Genomic DNA, 18,191 nt, shown 5'->3' with positions numbered 1-18,191 from the left:
TACGTGTCCATCACAAAGGTAGATCACACAGGAGATTTAAGGTGTGGAGAAGATGGACAGAAGAACCAAGTGAGTTTTCAGGCATAGTCTTTTAATAGGGATTACACTTGGGTAATAAAAGCATAACACCATAGCACAACTCTTGACATGTGACCTTACCAATATCTGTACAAATGCTACTGCAATGGCAGCAGGAGTCCTTACAGTCAGAAAAAGAAGATACCAAAACTTCCTTTGCCATTCCATTTGAATTGATTGCCCTCAACAGAAACAAACATTTCCTGTGACATTAAGTTGTCATCAGCTTCTGTAAATCGCAGTTGACTCAGTCTTTTCCTGTGTATCCGTCTCTTCTTTGCAGAAGTAGCCCCGAGTACATTTGCAATTTCAGAGTTGTTTTCAGTTTGTTCAGAAGCCTCAGCTTGCTTACAAAGCTCCAACTCATCAGTTACACATCCAGGTTGTCCTTGCCTGGAGCTCTCTCCACAGGCTGTCTCATCACCTACCTGGGCAGGCTGTGTACACCCTAAGGCAGGAAACAGAATGTGATCAACAGTCATGCAAAGCAGACACAATTTAAAAATCCTAGAATTAACTTTTGTCAATCATAACATTGTCAACTCATCCCACTCTCTGGTACTTCATGACAGCCACAAAGTTCAATGTTATGAAGTAGGTAATCCAAAAACCAGGGTACACTAGACTTAGTAGTTTCAGGAGTTTCTTCTAAGAAAAGAAAAGTACCTTTCATTCCCTGTGCTGGAGCATCCTTCATTTCAGAGGGCATCGCTGGTCTCACCAGGACCACACCATATCCTTCATTATTGTGGATCATATTATTAACCATGGTTATCCTGGGAGCCTCATAATCTTCATCAAAGAAGTTCTACAAAACAAAAGAGAAATCTAACATGTCATGTCCAGCTACAGGGACACAAAAATCTTCTAGTTTTAGGTAGGACCAGTCCTCTGTATTAGATAGAGCGGGATTATTTGCCTACAGAGGAGACAGTGCAAAAGGCATTTTCTCCTTCCAGCAGGTAAGAAATAAAACTGGGTAATTGCTGGAGTGGATAAAAATGAAAATATCGTACTGCAAAGCTTCTGGAAGGCTGTCTGTCTATAGGAGGGGTTTCTTTGCAGAACTGGTTCATCCAGCAAGGATCAAGCAAGTGCTAGGCAAGCATAATGTGCAACAGGTGAGAGTTCAGCACAGCACAGCAGGGCTCTGAGCCAACCCAAACCTACTGGCACTAATTGTAGCAGTGATTAGCTTTTGGCAAACCAGCACCTTGTGGCTGGGACTGACCTTGACCAGTATTCCCTCCTTGCAGTGGTGGATCCCGTTGTGCAGCAGGGTACACGCACTTCCTGGATAGATCTCCACACCAGCACCCTGCAAGATACAGTTGGTAGCAGTTCACAAGTAGTTTAGGCACATTTACCATTGAACTTGACCACTCCATGGCACATCTTTGTGTTCATCTACCAGTCTGCACAATGCAAAACTGTGTTACCCCTCCAGCTGCACAGCTTTGTTACCCATCTCAAGCAGCTTTACTGAAGGCTGAGGCCCCACAGCATGGGGCATCAGTCCATGGAGGCCTGCTGAACAGTATCTGAACAGCCTTGCCTCACTTGCTTGTGCTTTAGTCATCCCTCTCAATACCTCAAGCTCCATCATTCTTCAAAATACCCAAAGAGTATCAGAGTCCATTTTTGTGTTTATCATCCCTCTGTAAGAATCAAAGGTGTCCAAATGGAAATGAGAAAACTAGCTACGGGCAGAGAAACCAGAAAATCACTATAAAAGTACTGCAGGATATGAATCAGCCATGCAGCAATGATTATTTCACAGATGTCCCCTGTTACTGCAGCACTTTGCTATCATCACACACAAATCAGCCTGAGACATTTCACTAGATTTGATAAGGGGCTACAAGACCCCTGGGACCAATCTTGATTCAGTAACATGTAGCTGTCCAAAATGAATTTGTAAAGCTTCTGTCCAGAGTAACAGAAGCCACCCTGTGATTGACTGCAGTATTTCCAAAGAGAAAGCTTTATTTTAAATTAGGAAATAAGCCAAAGTTAAAAATGAGTGTGTACCTTTGCCCCATAGAGATCTGAGTTTTTCATCAGTAGCTCAGCTGATGTCCTTACTGTTATTCCAGTGGTTTCACACTGTAACACACAATTCTCCAGCGTGGTTTTTCCATGATGAACATCTACATACACAGAAACAATTACTGCTGGATGAACCAGTTCTGCAAAGACAAACCCCTCCTACAGACAGACAGCCTTGCAGCAGCTTTGCAGTCTGATATTTTCAGTTTATCCACTTCAATTCACCGATTTGCTCATGTGTGCTTTGAACTCGCTGTTTTTCTGGTCTAAGCAGGGACACTGCTACAAGGGAGCACTGGTCAGAGATTTGTCTTACAGGTTGACTTATTTTTTCTTCTTTTTTTATTAAATACATGCACACAAGAGTTAATAAATATTATTACATGTTTAAAACCAAAATGTCTGTTGAGGAGAAATATTACTCCGCATCCTCTGCAAAGACAAGGCCACAGCCAATGACCTCCTTGGATACAACTTAGACTCAGTTGAGTGTCAGTTTGAAGGTGCTGGAAACAAAGTTCTACAGCACTCCTACAGCATGTGCTGCTCCTCAGTGGAGCACTGCCTGGGGTCAGCTACAGCTGAATATTGCCATGGGGGCTCTTCTGTGCAAAGCAGCATTGTTTCCATTTCCAGGCAGCCTGACACAGGCTGTGCTGCACTCAGAGTCAGGGTGCCTTAACAGCAGAACAACATCAAGTTACTGATCTTATCCCAGTAGAAGAATAAAGCATAAGAGCCACAATAGCTTGAAAGAACAAATGGAAGTTACTGTGATTTCCATATTATAAGTAAGTTTAAAAAAAAAGAGAGAGAAGACTCAATAAGTATACTCGTAGGGCTCCTCTCTAGGATATTTTGTTAAACTGCAACACCAGGTCCAAGCTTTAATTCTGACACTAATTATGAATGAGTCACAAAAATGTCAAGATGCTTTTACACTTACTTAAAATCCCCTCCACGGCATCATGCTGCACCAACTTCAAATTGGAGATCTTTACATTGGCTCCTGTACAGTCAAAGAAGTTGTCTCCTTTCCCTTGTTTTTCTATCACAACATCATCTGGCAGGCCATAGCCTAAGAGCAGAGGTGAGAGATACAAGCTCAGAGAATATCTGGTGACGATGAGGTGCTCAGTACATAACAGACATTTAAATCAATAACAGAAGTTCAAAGCTTGATGTTTTAATACCTTGAATAGGATTTTCAACAAGTGGCCAGGCTACACCTTACATCCCCTCTGCACCAAGGTACGTGGACTCCAAACTAACTCAAAAGTTACCTTACTTGAATGGCACACAACAAAATGCAAAGTCATCTGAGAAAGTTGAACAAATGGGTAGCTGAGTTCACATTTGCCAAGGCCAAAGTTCTCACTCCCAAAAGTTACCGACAGAGCAGGGGGGATGCAGGAATTGAGGACACACAGGCATCCCCAGTCTACTCTCAAAGGATAGAAGTTCACTACAGCAGGCAGAGGTTTCCAAGAACACAGAGGGAAAAAGCAGTCACACCACAACAAGAGGAAAAAAAGTGTGAAGGGCTTAATATTGTTAGCATGCTTCATTCAGCTTCCCTATTTACATGGAATTTGGAGGAAAATTCACAGTGCTCCTGTGTTGTACAGGCTTTCAGATTAATTCAGTTTAAAAAAGCAGCTTTCACAAGCACATGCCAACATTGATTTACTAAACCATCCACAGTTGTCAGCATTTAAGCACTTACAGGAAAATTTATGAGCATGTAAAGCTTTTATTGCTTGTCACTGACAAGAATCATGATAAGGAAAGCAATAATGCCACATCCATTACAGCAGCACGTGTTCTATCATCTTCTGAAAGCACACACAGATAAGAAGTGCCCAAGCAGGATGCCAGCTTTTAACCAAGTACATAAATAAATAAATAGTGCCACATGCAAGTAGAAAGGTTAAAACCAAAATGAAAATAAAAAGCTTTGAACAAGAGTTGGCAGAAAGTTTTAAAGACAGGCCATTTAACACAAAGTTAAGCGATTGATACTTCAACACATGATACTACCTAGAAACCTGTTCCCACTGCTACTGATTTATGGTCACCCCTGAAGGGGAAGTGGCATGGGGCAGTTCCAGCAGGTAAAAAGAGCACCATAAGACAGCAAAAATTTAACTTCTCACCACTACAGAAAGATGTTATTATCCAAAGCAGGAGTTTTAGGAATGATTGTCCTGCAGAGTGCCTGCAGTTTTCTAACAGTGCCTTTAGCCTGCTTTACACTTTACCTCTGAAGCAGCAGCTCTAGAATAAAGATTCACCTGCTGCCCTGTGGTGCTCACTCCCCAGCAGGAATGTGCCCCTGCCTGAGCCTGAGGGACTCCACAGCAGCCAAAGGCCACTGTCATCCTCTGCCACTGAGCACACACAGGTTCCCAGCCAGCTGCAACAACTATGGCACAAGCAGAAGGGAAGCTCTTAGGTGCCTCTGCAACACCTTCTTGTCAGGCATGGAAGTTATCTTTATCATGACTTCCTGCAGCTGCTATTGCTTTAACCTTATTTAGTTCCTGCAAGTTTTTATTTATTCCCAATTTACTGATCTTCATACTTTCAACCTCAGTACTGACTGCACAGTAGCTGGGAAAAAAATAGAAGCTCTACTAAGAAAAGTGACATATCTTTCATGAGTCACCCCTCCATCCCAAAAAAGCCACCAAACCAGCCAGCTGCTCAGATTAGTGCCAAAAGAGTTTGTCTTGATGCTCCTTCTTCAAATGCTCTTGGCTGCTCCTACTGGTATAATACCTTATCTAACAGGAGTCCTTATAAGAAGATTAAATACCTGACAAGTACTTGTTATTCAGAGCATGGTTTGTACCAAAAATACATTTATATGCCTTGCTTCTTAAAATAGAGCAGCTCATCCTTTAATGTGTGCTACTGCACCATTTGTATTTCAGTTTCCTCAAAGCTAGAAAAGCAATAAATAGCACCCCACACAATTTTAGAACAATGTCATTCTTGAGATAAATAAAGCACTTTATCCATGTCCCTTGTCCTACAGGTGCACTGGTTATCACAATGTGTGTCTGTATAAATCAAACACACACAGGAGATGGGCAAGAAAGAAAATTACTCATAAAACAAGAAAGGCAAGAAAAACAAAGTCCAAAACAGCAGGAAATTAAACTCTCAGCCTTCTTCTCATTAAGAAGCTTTGACAAGATAAAAATGCAACTAAATATCTGAACAGCTGCAGAAGAAGGCCCAGTGACAAACAGACTATAGCACAGCAACAGTGTGTGCCTGCCTAAAGCAAAGGGATACACCGAGAAATCAAGAATGGTGAGGGAGAGACAGCAACATATCCTAGGCAAAGCAGAAGTATTTAAAACACAAATATTTTACAAGAAAACCCCCAAAATAATATCTGTTGTGTCTTTTTCTGCAGAAAAAAGATGTGTTAATCAAAAGTTCCCTCCTCCACCCACGTGTTTCACAAACTGCATAGCCAGGCTGGCAGCCCCTGCTCCCCCATCACCCACATGCTCCAAGTGCCATCAGTAAATCCTAACAGCACTCCTGGCTCCTTCCCCCTGCACTCCCTGGGGCTGCACCAGCACTGGGGCTCAGAGGCTGCCCCTGAGGCACTTTCAGACACTCAGAGAAGAACAAGGCCATTTCTCAAGTGCTCCTAAGTTAGTAGAAGCCTCTCAGAATTACTTCTCTGTTTCCACTTCTACAGCCATCATACCCTTAGGTTTCTGTTGAATCCTCTCTATTACCTATATAATCATCATTTATGCAGACAAATAGGAGGAAATTATTAATTTGCTATTAATCAGCAAAATCTGCAGTTTATGTGCACAGCTAATTAAACAGCTCACCCCACCCTGCATTAGGCACAGCTCTACAGCAGAAACAGGAATACTTTGAAGAAAAAAGCAAATGCTCCTGGGTAAACTCTGCAAAGAGTAAATCCTTACACAGAGCTAGTTTAAGGCATTCCATTTCTTTGTTTAAGGACCTTTAGACTAGCAAACCTTCTACCTTCAAGCTCTACTGAATCAGCAATGGAGAACATGCCATCAACAAAATAATGGCCAGGACAGATGATGACTCTCTCTCCTTCATAACAGGCATTTACAGCTGCTAGTGGATCACTGTAAAACTGCAAAAGACAAAGAAAAAAAAAATACAATCAGCTCCCAAAGACTGCTATAAAAATGGATGCATTTATGCCTGTAGAGCTTGCTTTCAATTAAATGTTGCTGCTTTTGCTTTAAAGAAATCCTTTCCATGGCACTAATAATACAAAATTTCTACTTTGAATTCAAGAATTGTAGCCCTCTGCAGACAAAACCAGCCTTAACACATGATTCTGATGTTTGTGTCACACCCATTTCACCCCAGGAGAAAACTGGGGCACACACAGATAAAATGGCACATGTACCCCATAGCAAACTTCACCCTGGCCTTGGTTCCAGGCCAACACTTCAATTGTGCCTGAATGATTTGCCATGAATTTGCCATGAAGAAATAAATGACAGAAGGTAAAGAAAATAAAAAGCAAACAATTCAGCAACTATATCAGAGCTAGTCTGACTACTCCTGTGTTTGCCCCTGGTACGAGTCACCCCCAAACAGAGTTCAAATACCACAGTGGTAAATAGTGTCCATATGATCCTTTTCCTTGATAAAGAGAGAAGGCTGATATCCTTCACAAACATTACTGAGGGATTCCATACTGAAGGATGACAAATAGTAAACAAAAACTACACATTTATTGCTTCCCAGCAAATTCCAGGGTAAGCCTAATAAGAGCACTTTTTCAGTTGCTAAGTCAGAAAGTCAGATTTATAGCTTAGAAGTTACTCCAGGACTTTCCCCAGGGCTCCATTCTGGCAATCTGTAATTCATGAACATGATCAGAATACAGCAAACCATTTCATTTGTGTCCAAGGAATTCAACCTCTTTTTAACTGCTGAAATAGCAAGTCTTGTCTGAATCAGCTAAAACTAAACATGGCTTCTCCTAAAATAAATGTATTTCCTACACAGTGCCAAAGCAAGAAAACAACTTGAAAGCTTCCTCCTTCAAACCCTAGATCATTATCAGCAGCATCAAGAGACATGGGCATTTCAAAAATGTCATGCCTTACAGTGTCTCATTATAGAGTTATTACAGGTTCATCTCATTTCCTACACACGGGAAGCTGTTTGTATAGAGTACTCAACAGGCACAAATTAACTAAAAGAAATTTTAATACAATTTGACCACTCTATTTAAATTACAGTGGGTTTTTTTTGAACTGACAAAACAATCTCACCACTGGAGTATCTTGCAAATGTAGTATCTTGCACAGGGTAAATTAACTAATCCTTCCACCTTGTTTCTTGAGAGGAAAAACTATTAGCAGACAGACAATTCCTGCTACTGCACCTGTACTTCTAAGGCTTCAGAAGATTCTGGGCAAAGTTTGTCTCTTGTCAACAGCTGGAGCAGATTTGCTGTGATGGTCAAGGGCACAACATGAATGACCTTGGCACCCGCTGATCTTGGTCCTTTAGACTGGAGGCTGCCATATTTTTGGTAACCAAACACGTACCTGCAACAAAAGCAACAGAGCCAACAGCTCTTCCTTCAATACCCACCTACCCACCTCCTGTCAGTTATGTGACTCCCCTTGGGAGCCTCCTCCCTGCACAAACCCGCCAGTTACCTCAGCAGAGGAGTCTCAATTAGTTTTAGCCTTTGTTTTATGTGCTCCACTTGGTCATACAATTTTAGTCCTTCCACCATGGAAACGTTTCCTGCTTCTGAGTCCGAATCATTGCCTGAGATGCTGTTCCTCACATTTAAAAACTTGTCATAAAGCTCTTCACACTGAGATAACAAGTTCTGGTAATCAGCTACTAGCCCAGAAGGCACCCGCTGTTCCAGGATGTCATAGTGCCTGCAATTCAGAGCAAGGGGTCAGCATGGCACATTCCCAATCCTCAAAGACCAAACATGAGACTGCAGAAAACCTGAGGAATTCTGCCTCAGATACTTGAGTCAAGGTTCTCTGCAGTCTACATCAACATTGCTCCATTTTATTTGAAGCAGCAAAACCAGAAAAATCTGAACAGCTGCCCACACAGCTTGAAAGACCATCTACTATTAGAAACTCACCCTAAAAAAAAAAAAAAGGCATAAGCACAGCCATAAAAGAGTAACAATTTAGAAGGCAATATCTAAGCCTTTATCAGAATAACTGAGAAATATTCACACACATGCTTCCTGGAGAATGATCAATTTACAAGTTTTTTTTTTTACATTCAGCTCAGTTATGGTTTTCATTTTATACCCAGAGGTAAAAAATTGAGCATCTCATACCAGCTTTTATTAGGTTTACAACTTGTACGAGTGTGACTGTTGTTGGGTTTGGGGCACCATCTGATGGGACTCCAAGGCTCAGAAATCTAGTGGCAGCCTCAGCTGTGTTCTCTTTCCATAAAAGATTTTGACCACCAGACAGTGAATGCTGTTAAGACAAATGTGCTTTGGCTTACAAGGGATTTGTCTTACAATCCCCTCAACAGGGGATTTTTACACCTAACTGAGTCACTCCCCCCACATGACACATTGCAGTGGTTCTGCCCTAAGAACAGCAAAGGTGCTGCACTCACAGTCTCAGTCGGGGCTCAACACATCGCACAAAGTAATCAAACTCGTCCTCCTCCTCCTCGTCCCAGGTCCTCCAGATGTACTGGTAGAAAAACCTTTGGAAGGAAAGTGTCAAATCACACAGGAGAGAAGAGTCAAAGCACTGGAAACACAATGTAACCAATTTGAAAATTTACCTCAAAGCATCACCTCTTACTAGAAATTCATATTACTGTCCCATACACTGCTCCGCACACACAAAGTCATCATAGTTTTATTCTGTGTGTCTAAGCTCAAAATTCATAATAAACCGTGTTCTACTTTCTCAAAAATGAGTGAAACCAGCTAAAACCTGGTTTTGAAAAGCAAGACTGACATTCTTCACATTCTGAGGCTTTCTGGTTACTTGGTTTTGGCCAATCACCCTTCAGCTAAGCTTTCTTTCTTACAATGTAGGTCATTCCTCCTATATCAGGTTTTTTTGTCCAGTCCTACAGCTTATTTGTAGAGGTTTCAAACAGCATGTAGTGCCTGAAAGAAAAGGAGGTGGAAAAAAGACAGATAATAAAGAAAAAAAAAATAATATGTGAAGAGACACCTAAACAATAAAGAGCAAATTACAGGAAGAGGCAAAATGCAGAAAAAAGAGTGGGACAAAAAAAAAAAAAGAGAAAAATCCACCAAAATGTTATTGAAGAGAAAGAACAGTGTACTAGTCAACAGGTGATACAGTCCAAGGAACTCTGTGGTGAAAAAGAGAGAGGGAAAGCAGTCTCCTCAGAGCACCAGTCATCAGATTTACTTTGGGAAGCTTGGCTTGTGGAGCTGCCAGCATGGCCCAAGAATTCAGGACAGAACCCACTGGGTACCAGCAGGGTGCAGTTGTCCTACCTTACATGCTCTATAGCTAGTGCTGTCTGGTCAAACTTTTCTGACTCATATACAACCCACAGCTCCTGCAGCAGGATCTGATGTTCCTTCAGCTCCAGGAGCTCCTGCATGCACTCCAGGGTAAAGCTGCTGTCCTGGGACTCACACAGGAAGGGCTCACTGAGCTGCACAACTGCCTTCAGGGCTGGGAAATTCACATCAACCACCTGTGGGAACAAACAACTCTGAAATCCCTCAGAAGCCCAGATCCAGCTGAGGGAGGGGAACGTGATGTGCCTCAGTCAGGGCCATACTGGGTCCCCACTGACCCCACACAAACCAACACAAATGGTACCATATAGCCACAGCCCTCTCATCAGCTAAAGTGATAACCCAGAATGAAGCTTCTTACAGCCCCACAGCTACAGAGCCTTTCCCACATCCAAAATTTCATTCAAATTCCTCATAATAGTCATAACAAGGCCAGTAAGTTGCTTCCACCCCTCCCTTTCTTTTTGTGTTGGTGTTTTTTAAAAATGGCAAAAGTGATATCCTCAGACTCAAATCTGTATTTCACAGCCCTTCGGGATTCCTTTGAGGTTCATTTTTCAAAGTGCCCACAGGACACAAACAATCCAAAGAGACAGTCTGGGACAGTGAAAGCCATTCTGTCACTAACTGGGCAGAAAAGAGCTGAGGGGGTCACAAACTTTTTCCCTCCTCAACCATGTGATAGTACTGCAAGTTTAAATATCCAAGGTTTGCAAGACAGACATACGACCTGGACATTGAGAGACTTAGAAGTCTGTTAGAGAGGTAAATGATGTTAAGTGGAGACAAATGCCTGAGCAGCAGCGACCCACTCACCCTAACGACGACCTCAAACACGTTAGTGCGCCAGATCGCCTGCCAGCCGGAGGGCTCAAGGACCTTCTCCAGGTACTCAGCTATGAACTGCTTCACCTCAGAGGCTTTGCAGTCAGCTAAAAGAAATGGAAGACACTGTTTATGCAAGGAGTGGAAGAAAACTCCAGATCACTGGAAAATGAAAGTCAACACAATTGAAATGTTCCTCTACCACCTCTAAGTCGGACTTCATTGTACTATGCTCATGATAACAGAATAGTATTAAATACAACGGTATTTAACACATAACCTGTGCCTTATCTTAAACAGATTTACAATACACAAAAAAAAATTAGGAAGATAGCTAAAACAAGGCACATGATCCACAGCTTACTGACAGTTCTGCCTTTCCATCATTCATATTTTATTTACTTATATCAAAATTACTGCCTCCTGGTTCACCAGCTAGAGCAGCTGAGGTTACAGCATAAGTGACAGCAGGACACTATATCTTTTCCAGCCTCCATTATTAAAGTCATCTCACAGCTTAAGACATACAATTGACTTCACTTAAACTGAATTGTTTAAAGTTACTACAAGAAACCGAAGTCTGCCTTACTTTCCTATGAAAAAATTACTTACACAAGATGTAATCCTGGTAAGCGCTGAATCGGTCATAAAACAAAAGATGATTGGTGTGGAAAATATCTGGGAGACGCACGTTCCCGTCTGGCACAGTCCTTCCCAAAGCAGTCCCTGGTTTGTCCCGACTGTCATAGTCACTCCAGGAGTCAGCACTGCAGTCACTCTCAGTATCTTCCCGCCGCAGACCTGGAGGGGGTAAAGCAAACCCCACACACGGTCACTTCGAGCACTCACTCACTCCTGTTCCTGTTCAGCTCCAGGTCTATCACCAATCTGCTCCTACAGCACGCCTTAACTTACCCCCGGTGAAGCGTTTCAAACCCACATACGTTCCTGGGCGCCCATTCCAGCGCCGTGGTAGGCACTGAGAAACACGCTAGAACTTCACGATTAACAAAAAGAAAACTCCACCACATTTTAGTGCTGATTTCCAGAGACATCCCTACCCTCGTTTCCAGCCCGGTGCCCACGCCTCGAGCCGGGGCTCGGCTGCGGGGCCGGCCGGTGCCAGGGTCGTGCAGCCAAGCGGGCTTACCCTGCCCGGGGGGATCCGGGCCCCGGCGGAGCAGCCCGGACAGCACGGCCCGAGCTGGCCGCCCTCATGTCCGCAGCATGCAGGGCATCCCTCGGGCACCGCCCGAGCGCGGGGCGCGGACTGCCCGGCCCTGCCCTGCCAGCTGCCCAGCCCTGCCGGCTGCCCGGGTCCTTCCTGCCCGCAGGCACACGCAGTCCGTACCCTCGGTCTGCTCGGGGCGGTCCCCAGGGCCGCTGCCTGCGGCCGGCGAGTCCCGACCGTCCCCCCGCGGTCCCGGCGGCCGCAGCTCCGCCATTCCTCCCGCTCGGCTTCAAACCGCCCGCGCAACTGCTGGCCGCCAGCGCCGCGCTCTCGTTGGCTCTCGGCGGCAGCGCCCCGCTCTGATTGGCCGTCGGCAGGCAGCGCTCCGCTCTGATTGGCTGTTGCAGCGGCGGCCGTTGGCGCGCGGAGCCCTCCGCAACCGCCGCTGGCCCCGCGCGTGGCGGAGCCGCTCCGGGGCCGGGCCCCGCGCGTGGCGGAGCCGCTCCGGGGCCGGGCCCCGCGCGTGGCGGAGCCGCTCCGGGGCCGGGCCCCGCGCGTGGCGGAGCCGCTCCGGGGCCGGGCCCCGCGCGTGGCGGAGCCGCTCCGGGGCCGGGCCCCGCGCGTGGCGGAGCCGCTCCGGGGCCGGGCGGGACCTCCCCCGCTGTCAGCCCTGCCGAGAGCGGATGCACTGCGCCAGGAGGGAAGGAGCGGCCAAGCCGCAAAAAATGTAAAAGCACCCAACAATCAGCACCCTCAAAAATAAAAAAAAAAATAATAAATAAAAAAAAATCAGCAACAAATAAACGAATTGCAGCCCACAGCTAACAGAACGGAATTCTCCGGAGCGCCGGGCAGCCCTGGCCGGTTCGTACACAGAAAGCCCCTGATCAGAATGTACAACACCGGTGTGTTTCGTGCCCCAGCGCTTCTCCCGAGGCCCCTCGGTAAGGGCCGGAGGGGAGTAAAGCCGAAGCGGCCGCTCCGAAGCAGCAGCGGCCGCGAGAGGGCTGCCTTGGACCGCCGGCGGGCCGGGAACAGCTCCGCCCGCTGCCACAGCGCCGCTCGTCCTGCAGCGCCAGCGCCGCGCTCAGAGCGGGCAGCAGCCCGAGCCACCCCGACATGACCGGAGCAGGAGTTCCCGTGGGCCCGCTGAAACCAGCCCTGGCTCATCATAACCCCTAGAACAGAATGGTTTAGTCCCCAAGCGGATTCTGTTGAATGTTGCCAGAATTTAACCATTATACCGGGCAGGGGTGTTTAACCATACACATACGGTTGTCATCTATCACAATTAATTACAAAACTATAGTTGAACATCTGAATCCTTCCCAAAAGGTTATTGGCAAGGTCAAGCTTTCAAAGCAGAGTGTGTTTGTAAATAGTGTCTTTAAATTGCCACGTTTTAAGTGGAAGGAAGGGATGCCAACCAGTGGGATTTTCGCAGGTTGAAAGGGGCCTCTTGGCCAAGCTCATGCATTTGAATGAAGCCAAGTGCAAGGTTCTGCCCAGGTACAGGCTGGGCAGAGAATGGACTGAGACTGTTCCTGGGGAGAAAGACTTGGGTGTGTTGGTGGATGAGCAACTATACAAGCATAAAATGATGGCTACGGAGGTTCCCATATTCAGATGTTTTGATTCTTTTTCCTCTAAATAGGTACAATGAATTCAGGGACTCCTCAGGGCGTACAGTGGGAAGAGCTGTTCTTTCTCATCAAGGTGAAACACGCACAATGTTGAGAAGAGACAACCCATTTACCCCTATTTGTTTTGTTTACAAATTAGCTGGGGGCAGATTGTGTTCCATTATATAAAACTTACACACTGTTTGGCTAATTATCCCCAGTCCTTGTAAAGAGCTGTTTTACTTCAAAGAAACACAGCCCTGGCGGTTGATTTCCAGAGCCACTGATTGCTGCTGCCAAGTGTCATGGACATACTAAGCTCCATTTGGTCAAAAAACTCCTCTGCAGGTGATTTCCTTCCCCTCATACTTGAAATAGAAACAGTCCTCTTATTGTTGGAAACCTTCCACTTTTCAGCTTGCATGTCCATGCAGAGTCCAGACCATCAGTTATTTTCCTGAGCTCAGTTATTTTTCTCCCTACAATGTTTATCCATCCAATTTATTATTGAGCATGAATCAGTGCTCTTCTGAACCTCATTTAGCAATTCACAGTCTCCTTTTGCACAGCACACTTTCCTTTTACCTCAGCTACTCTATTTTGCACTCTTTCCCAAGCTTATTTTTTTCCTCCTGTAAGACTGACCAGGTCTGTGTGAAGTCCAGAGGACTGGCAGTATCTTACATGGAACAACGACACTCCTGAGTTTGAGAGGAGGAAGAGAAAGTGTTGCCCTCACACTCTGTTCTCAGCTCTCACACTTTTGAATGAAATCTTACTGCTGTTGCTCCTGTGAAAGGGGTGGATCACCGAGATGTTTCTAAAACTCCCAGTCTTATCTTGGAGCCCAAATAGATTTTTTTCACCTGCTGTATCCCTTGAAATGCTAAACAGTGAAGGGTGCTCATATGCAGAACTTTGTCTTTTGAAATCTGAAATAGGCTTCCACTTCACAACTTGACACAGGAAATAGGGTTTGAAAATCACAGAAGGTCATTAATTGCTTTACAGAAATGAATACATGTACAGCTATATAAGCCTAAAGAAATGCAGAAAGGAACTAGTGTCTTACTGCTAAAAGATAATTGTCTTTTGGTATTTCAGTAACTTTAACTGAAGAAACACAATGGTAAAACAAAGCCCACATGTGGGATTTGGCTCCTCTGGGTGTCCCCAGCCATATCACACATCACAGAATTTCCAATGCAGCTGCCACAAAGGCATCAGTGAGGCTGTGATGGCTCAAAGCCTGGTTCTAACACACCTCACTGGGAAAGAGGAGCCTCAGCTCTCCACAGTGCAGCCTGGTGGCTCCAGTTATTACAGGTAAGAGCATGCAGCCAACAGGGCCAGGATATCCCTGCCTTCCATATGTGGGCTTATGGAAAAAAAAAACCATCTACAGGAGTATATGTAGGATAACAACCTCACTTGGTCATTCTCCATCAGACCTTCATTGTGCCACTGATTTCCCTGGAGCAATGTCTGTTCATGCCAACTGAAAATCTGATCCAGAGTTAAAAACCTGAATAAAAATAGTAGAGTGTTTTAGCCAGGTGTCCTGATCCAAAAAAAAACCAAAAAAACAAACCAACAAATCTCTTCATTCTAATTTGCTGCTGGTACCAATTCTCTTTTGTTGACATACACATACCTCATTTGAGAGTAGAAACTATTTCTGCTTTAAGATGTCTTAAAATAGTATCTTCTTAACTATGTCTTAGTACTAGGCAACCTTAAACTACAAACCAAATCAAAAGATCAAATTATTTAATTACACGCAATGACAAAAATTGTTAGTTAATATAAAGCTTGCAAATCAGAAAATGTCTATGAAATGTGGGAAATAAGCAGCTGAGCCAAGCCAGCAGAGATGTGACAGCGATGGGAAAGAATTAAGTATGTACAAAAGAAAAAAATTAGAAGGAGACCACTACATAAGACAGTAAAACATTCCTGTGCACCTTTCTCGTTTTGGCACATATTTTCTTTGTTGCCATGGCAATCACTGTAGTCTTTCTAAGCCTCCATTTCTGCGCTAGAAAATGCAGATAATATTTTTTACTGCATATGTTTCAGTAATGCATTTGCAAACCACTTTTATGGCAGGGGATGAATGGTGTCACATACTTGTGGATTACTGTTAATTAGTTGGCTCATTACAGATTGGGTTAGGTAACTGGTATTCTTTGACAGGTATCTCTTCAATCTTTAGATTTTCTTTTGTAGCAGTATAAATTTAAACCACTGTAAACCTAATTGCATTGATTCTTTCCAGGAAAGCAATTGAATTTTTTAAACCTGTTCTCAATTATTTTCAGAATCTTCTCAATATTGGCTTCTTCAGGAAGATACTGGGTGGCTTTAGGATTGTTCTAACAGTGACTTTATATTTTAAAAAACCCAATAACTGCATTGCTTATTTGGATTTTCACATTAATAGACCATTCTTCTCTTGCAATTCACTTTACTGCTTCCAAAATTATTACTGCTTTACCTGGTGGACATTGTGCTTTTCTTAACCACAAACATGCCTGGGACTGCCAACCACCTAATTTTCAGAAATGCAAGTTTCAGCAGGCTGACCTTGCAAACTGAACCTTGTTGTGAGGAGCCAGTTTAGGTTTATTATGCTTCAACAATGGCTGTCAGAGGCACATGAGGAGGGGGTGCACGTGTGCCATGTCCAGGAGGCACTGAGGAGAAGACAGAGGAAAGCTCTGTCTCTGGGGAGCTTTGCCTGGCAGCCCGTTCATGTGTCAGCAGGAGAATCCCAAAGGCACTGTACCCCAGAGACATTCTGCAATCCAGGGCAAAAGGTCTCTGCTGATGGACTGCAGAGGGACATTGGCCTGGGCCAACGCACTCCTGTCAGCAGGCAGACTTTGGGAGAAGACAGGGCCATAAAAAGTGCCTGCATAAAAATGAACAGCCTTGGGGGCTGTTCTGTCCTTTGCCTTTTGACTCTTAGGAGCCTTTTTGAACCTGCTTTTCGAGTGTGGGCTTTTGGATAGGGGCTGGGATTTTGCTTTTGAGGCTTGGTGATTGATTCAAGGGGCATTTTTCAGACTTGCTTGCCAAAACTTGGTTTTGAGTCGGGGCTTTTAAATCTTAGGTTTTTTGCTCTGGCCCCAGTCTTTTGGCTCTCCTGCCCTCACTGGCTCTTGCTCACCCTGCGTCCCTGACCAGCGCCCTGCCTGCTCTGTCTCTGTGTCCCTGCCCCAGCCTGGTCACCCCGTGGCCCCGGCCACCACCCTGTGCAGGCTCTGGGTCCTCCTGCCGCGGGCGCTGGCCCAGACAGGCACATGCCCTGTCCCACCTGGGGACATCATGGCACAGCCAACCTCCGCTGGGAATGCCCTCTTTTTGTCTCTCCCATTTTTCTTCCTCTTGCTCTGTCTGCAGCCCTCTTTAGTAGGGTAACTCCTTTTAATTTTTCTCTTTCGTTGCCAATAAATGGTTCTCCGACACAATGCTTGCCTCGTTTGGCTTAGTTTCGTTCCTGGCCATCTATTTGTAAAATAACTCGCAGTTTCACACGTTGGAACGCGACACTTGTGTCCTCCTATCAAGGACGTGGTAAAATAGACTTTAGCCCTTTTACTCATTGAAGAGGATTCTGCAATTCCGTCTTCACGATCCACTGAAGAGCAGAAAAAGGAACATTCTAGAAGACCCTGCTTTGAGCAGGGAGATTGGATTAATGACCTCCAGTGGTCTGTTCCAACCTCACCCATCCTGTGATTCTGAGAAAATGCTTCAGCAGAACGGGGTGCAGCTGAGAACTGATCTAATACAGGAGTGCCGCTGTGCTCAGCTGCAGCCCCCCGGCTTCCCCGCCCGGCTGAGGCACGGTCGGCTGCGGGGTCACTGCTCCGTGTCTCGGGGAGAGTCGGGAGCGGCTGAGGCAGAAAGTGACACTGCCCGCCTTGTTTGGAGGAGAGGCGGCATCCAAGGAGGTAATAAGGGAATTGACTCAAGGCTGGGGAAACAGTTCTAATCCAAACTCCAGGGACCTCTGAATCCAGCAGCCAAAAGTGCCCATGAGGCGCTTGCAACATCTTAAATACCGGGGCGGTAACAAGGGATGGGAACGCCCATTGACCAATGGGGGGATTTGGGGGAGTGGAAGGTGAAAGGATAGACAGATACTAAAACCAATGGGGGAAAATTAAGGGAGGGACCCCGGACCCTCATCCAATCCCTCGACACCCAGGGTAGAAGATTCTGGAAGAATGGGATGTGGAGACGAGTGATGGACGAGGTACCAGGGAGGGGAGAGGGAAGTGACCAAGCATTGTCTGGGAGACTGGCACTGGGAGAAAATGGGGGCTGGAGGGGCAAACCATGACAGATCTGTTACAGAAATATAAAAACACAATACACCATAGGTGGGGGGTTATTTTTTCCTCCTTTTTCCTTTCCATTATTTTACACATATTGAGACATATCTGCACCTCAGCCATGCTCTCACCTGAGGGAACTTTAAATTTAGCTGTTGATTTACATAGGACTCTACATAATGATGAAAATTCAAGTTCATGCAGAGTGCTTGACTAAGACTCACCCTCAACAGAAGAGCTATTGACCATGTTCCCCTGGGGCTGGGAAGGGCCCTTCTTCAAATACTCATCTCTCTGGGGAAAGGTCTTAAAAGAGCCAGGAAGCTCTTTTTGAGATGCCTCAAAATTGTCAGGAGCACCAGAGGCACAAAACAAGGCTCCTGCAAGGTGTTCCTCAACTGACTGCGAGTACAATATGGACACAGCCCACAACAAAATGTTCTCTTTGTTTGGAGAGAAACAATAGGCAGGCAGATTTTTCCAACAGATGTTAAAATTGAAATTAAGAATTGATGGAAATAAATAGAGGCTTTGGGCAAAACCAGAAGCTGTAAACA

The 18,191-nt window shown here is 45.1% G+C and overlaps 1 protein-coding gene across 1 annotated transcript; it reads right to left on the bottom strand.

Moving 5' to 3' along the window:
- Positions 1-70: 70 nt before the first annotated feature.
- Positions 71-12,077, bottom strand: SHCBP1 (SHC binding and spindle associated 1). The gene is made up of 13 exons (XM_030282369.4): positions 11,850-12,077; positions 11,111-11,299; positions 10,490-10,605; positions 9,644-9,849; positions 8,776-8,868; positions 7,827-8,060; positions 7,547-7,712; positions 6,154-6,274; positions 3,074-3,205; positions 2,110-2,228; positions 1,310-1,396; positions 745-886; positions 71-526 (listed from the first exon to the last, which is right to left on the bottom strand). Exons 1-13 carry the CDS (start codon positions 11,941-11,943, stop codon positions 207-209), a joined length of 2,019 nt encoding a protein of 672 aa, XP_030138229.4. The 5' UTR covers positions 11,944-12,077; the 3' UTR covers positions 71-206.
- Positions 12,078-18,191: the final 6,114 nt, after the last annotated feature.

This window comes from Taeniopygia guttata, chromosome 11 (assembly GCF_048771995.1).
Source record: "Taeniopygia guttata chromosome 11, bTaeGut7.mat, whole genome shotgun sequence".
In the NCBI taxonomy this organism is placed as follows: Eukaryota; Metazoa; Chordata; class Aves; order Passeriformes; family Estrildidae; genus Taeniopygia; species Taeniopygia guttata.
This window is presented reverse-complemented; position numbering and strand designations above follow the sequence as displayed.

Bases quoted from the DNA above. Each gene is read 5' to 3' on its own strand.
- SHCBP1 (XM_030282369.4), bottom strand. From the start codon at position 11,943: ATGGCGGAGCTGCGGCCGCCGGGACCGCGGGGGGACGGTCGGGACTCG. The intron at 8,869-9,643 runs GTAGGACAACTG...TTCCTTCCAAAG, and splicing joins CTAGCTATAGAGCATGTAAG to GTTTTTCTACCAGTACATCT. The intron at 1,397-2,109 runs GTACACACTCAT...TGTATCTTGCAG, and splicing joins CAGATCTCTATGGGGCAAAG to GGTGCTGGTGTGGAGATCTA.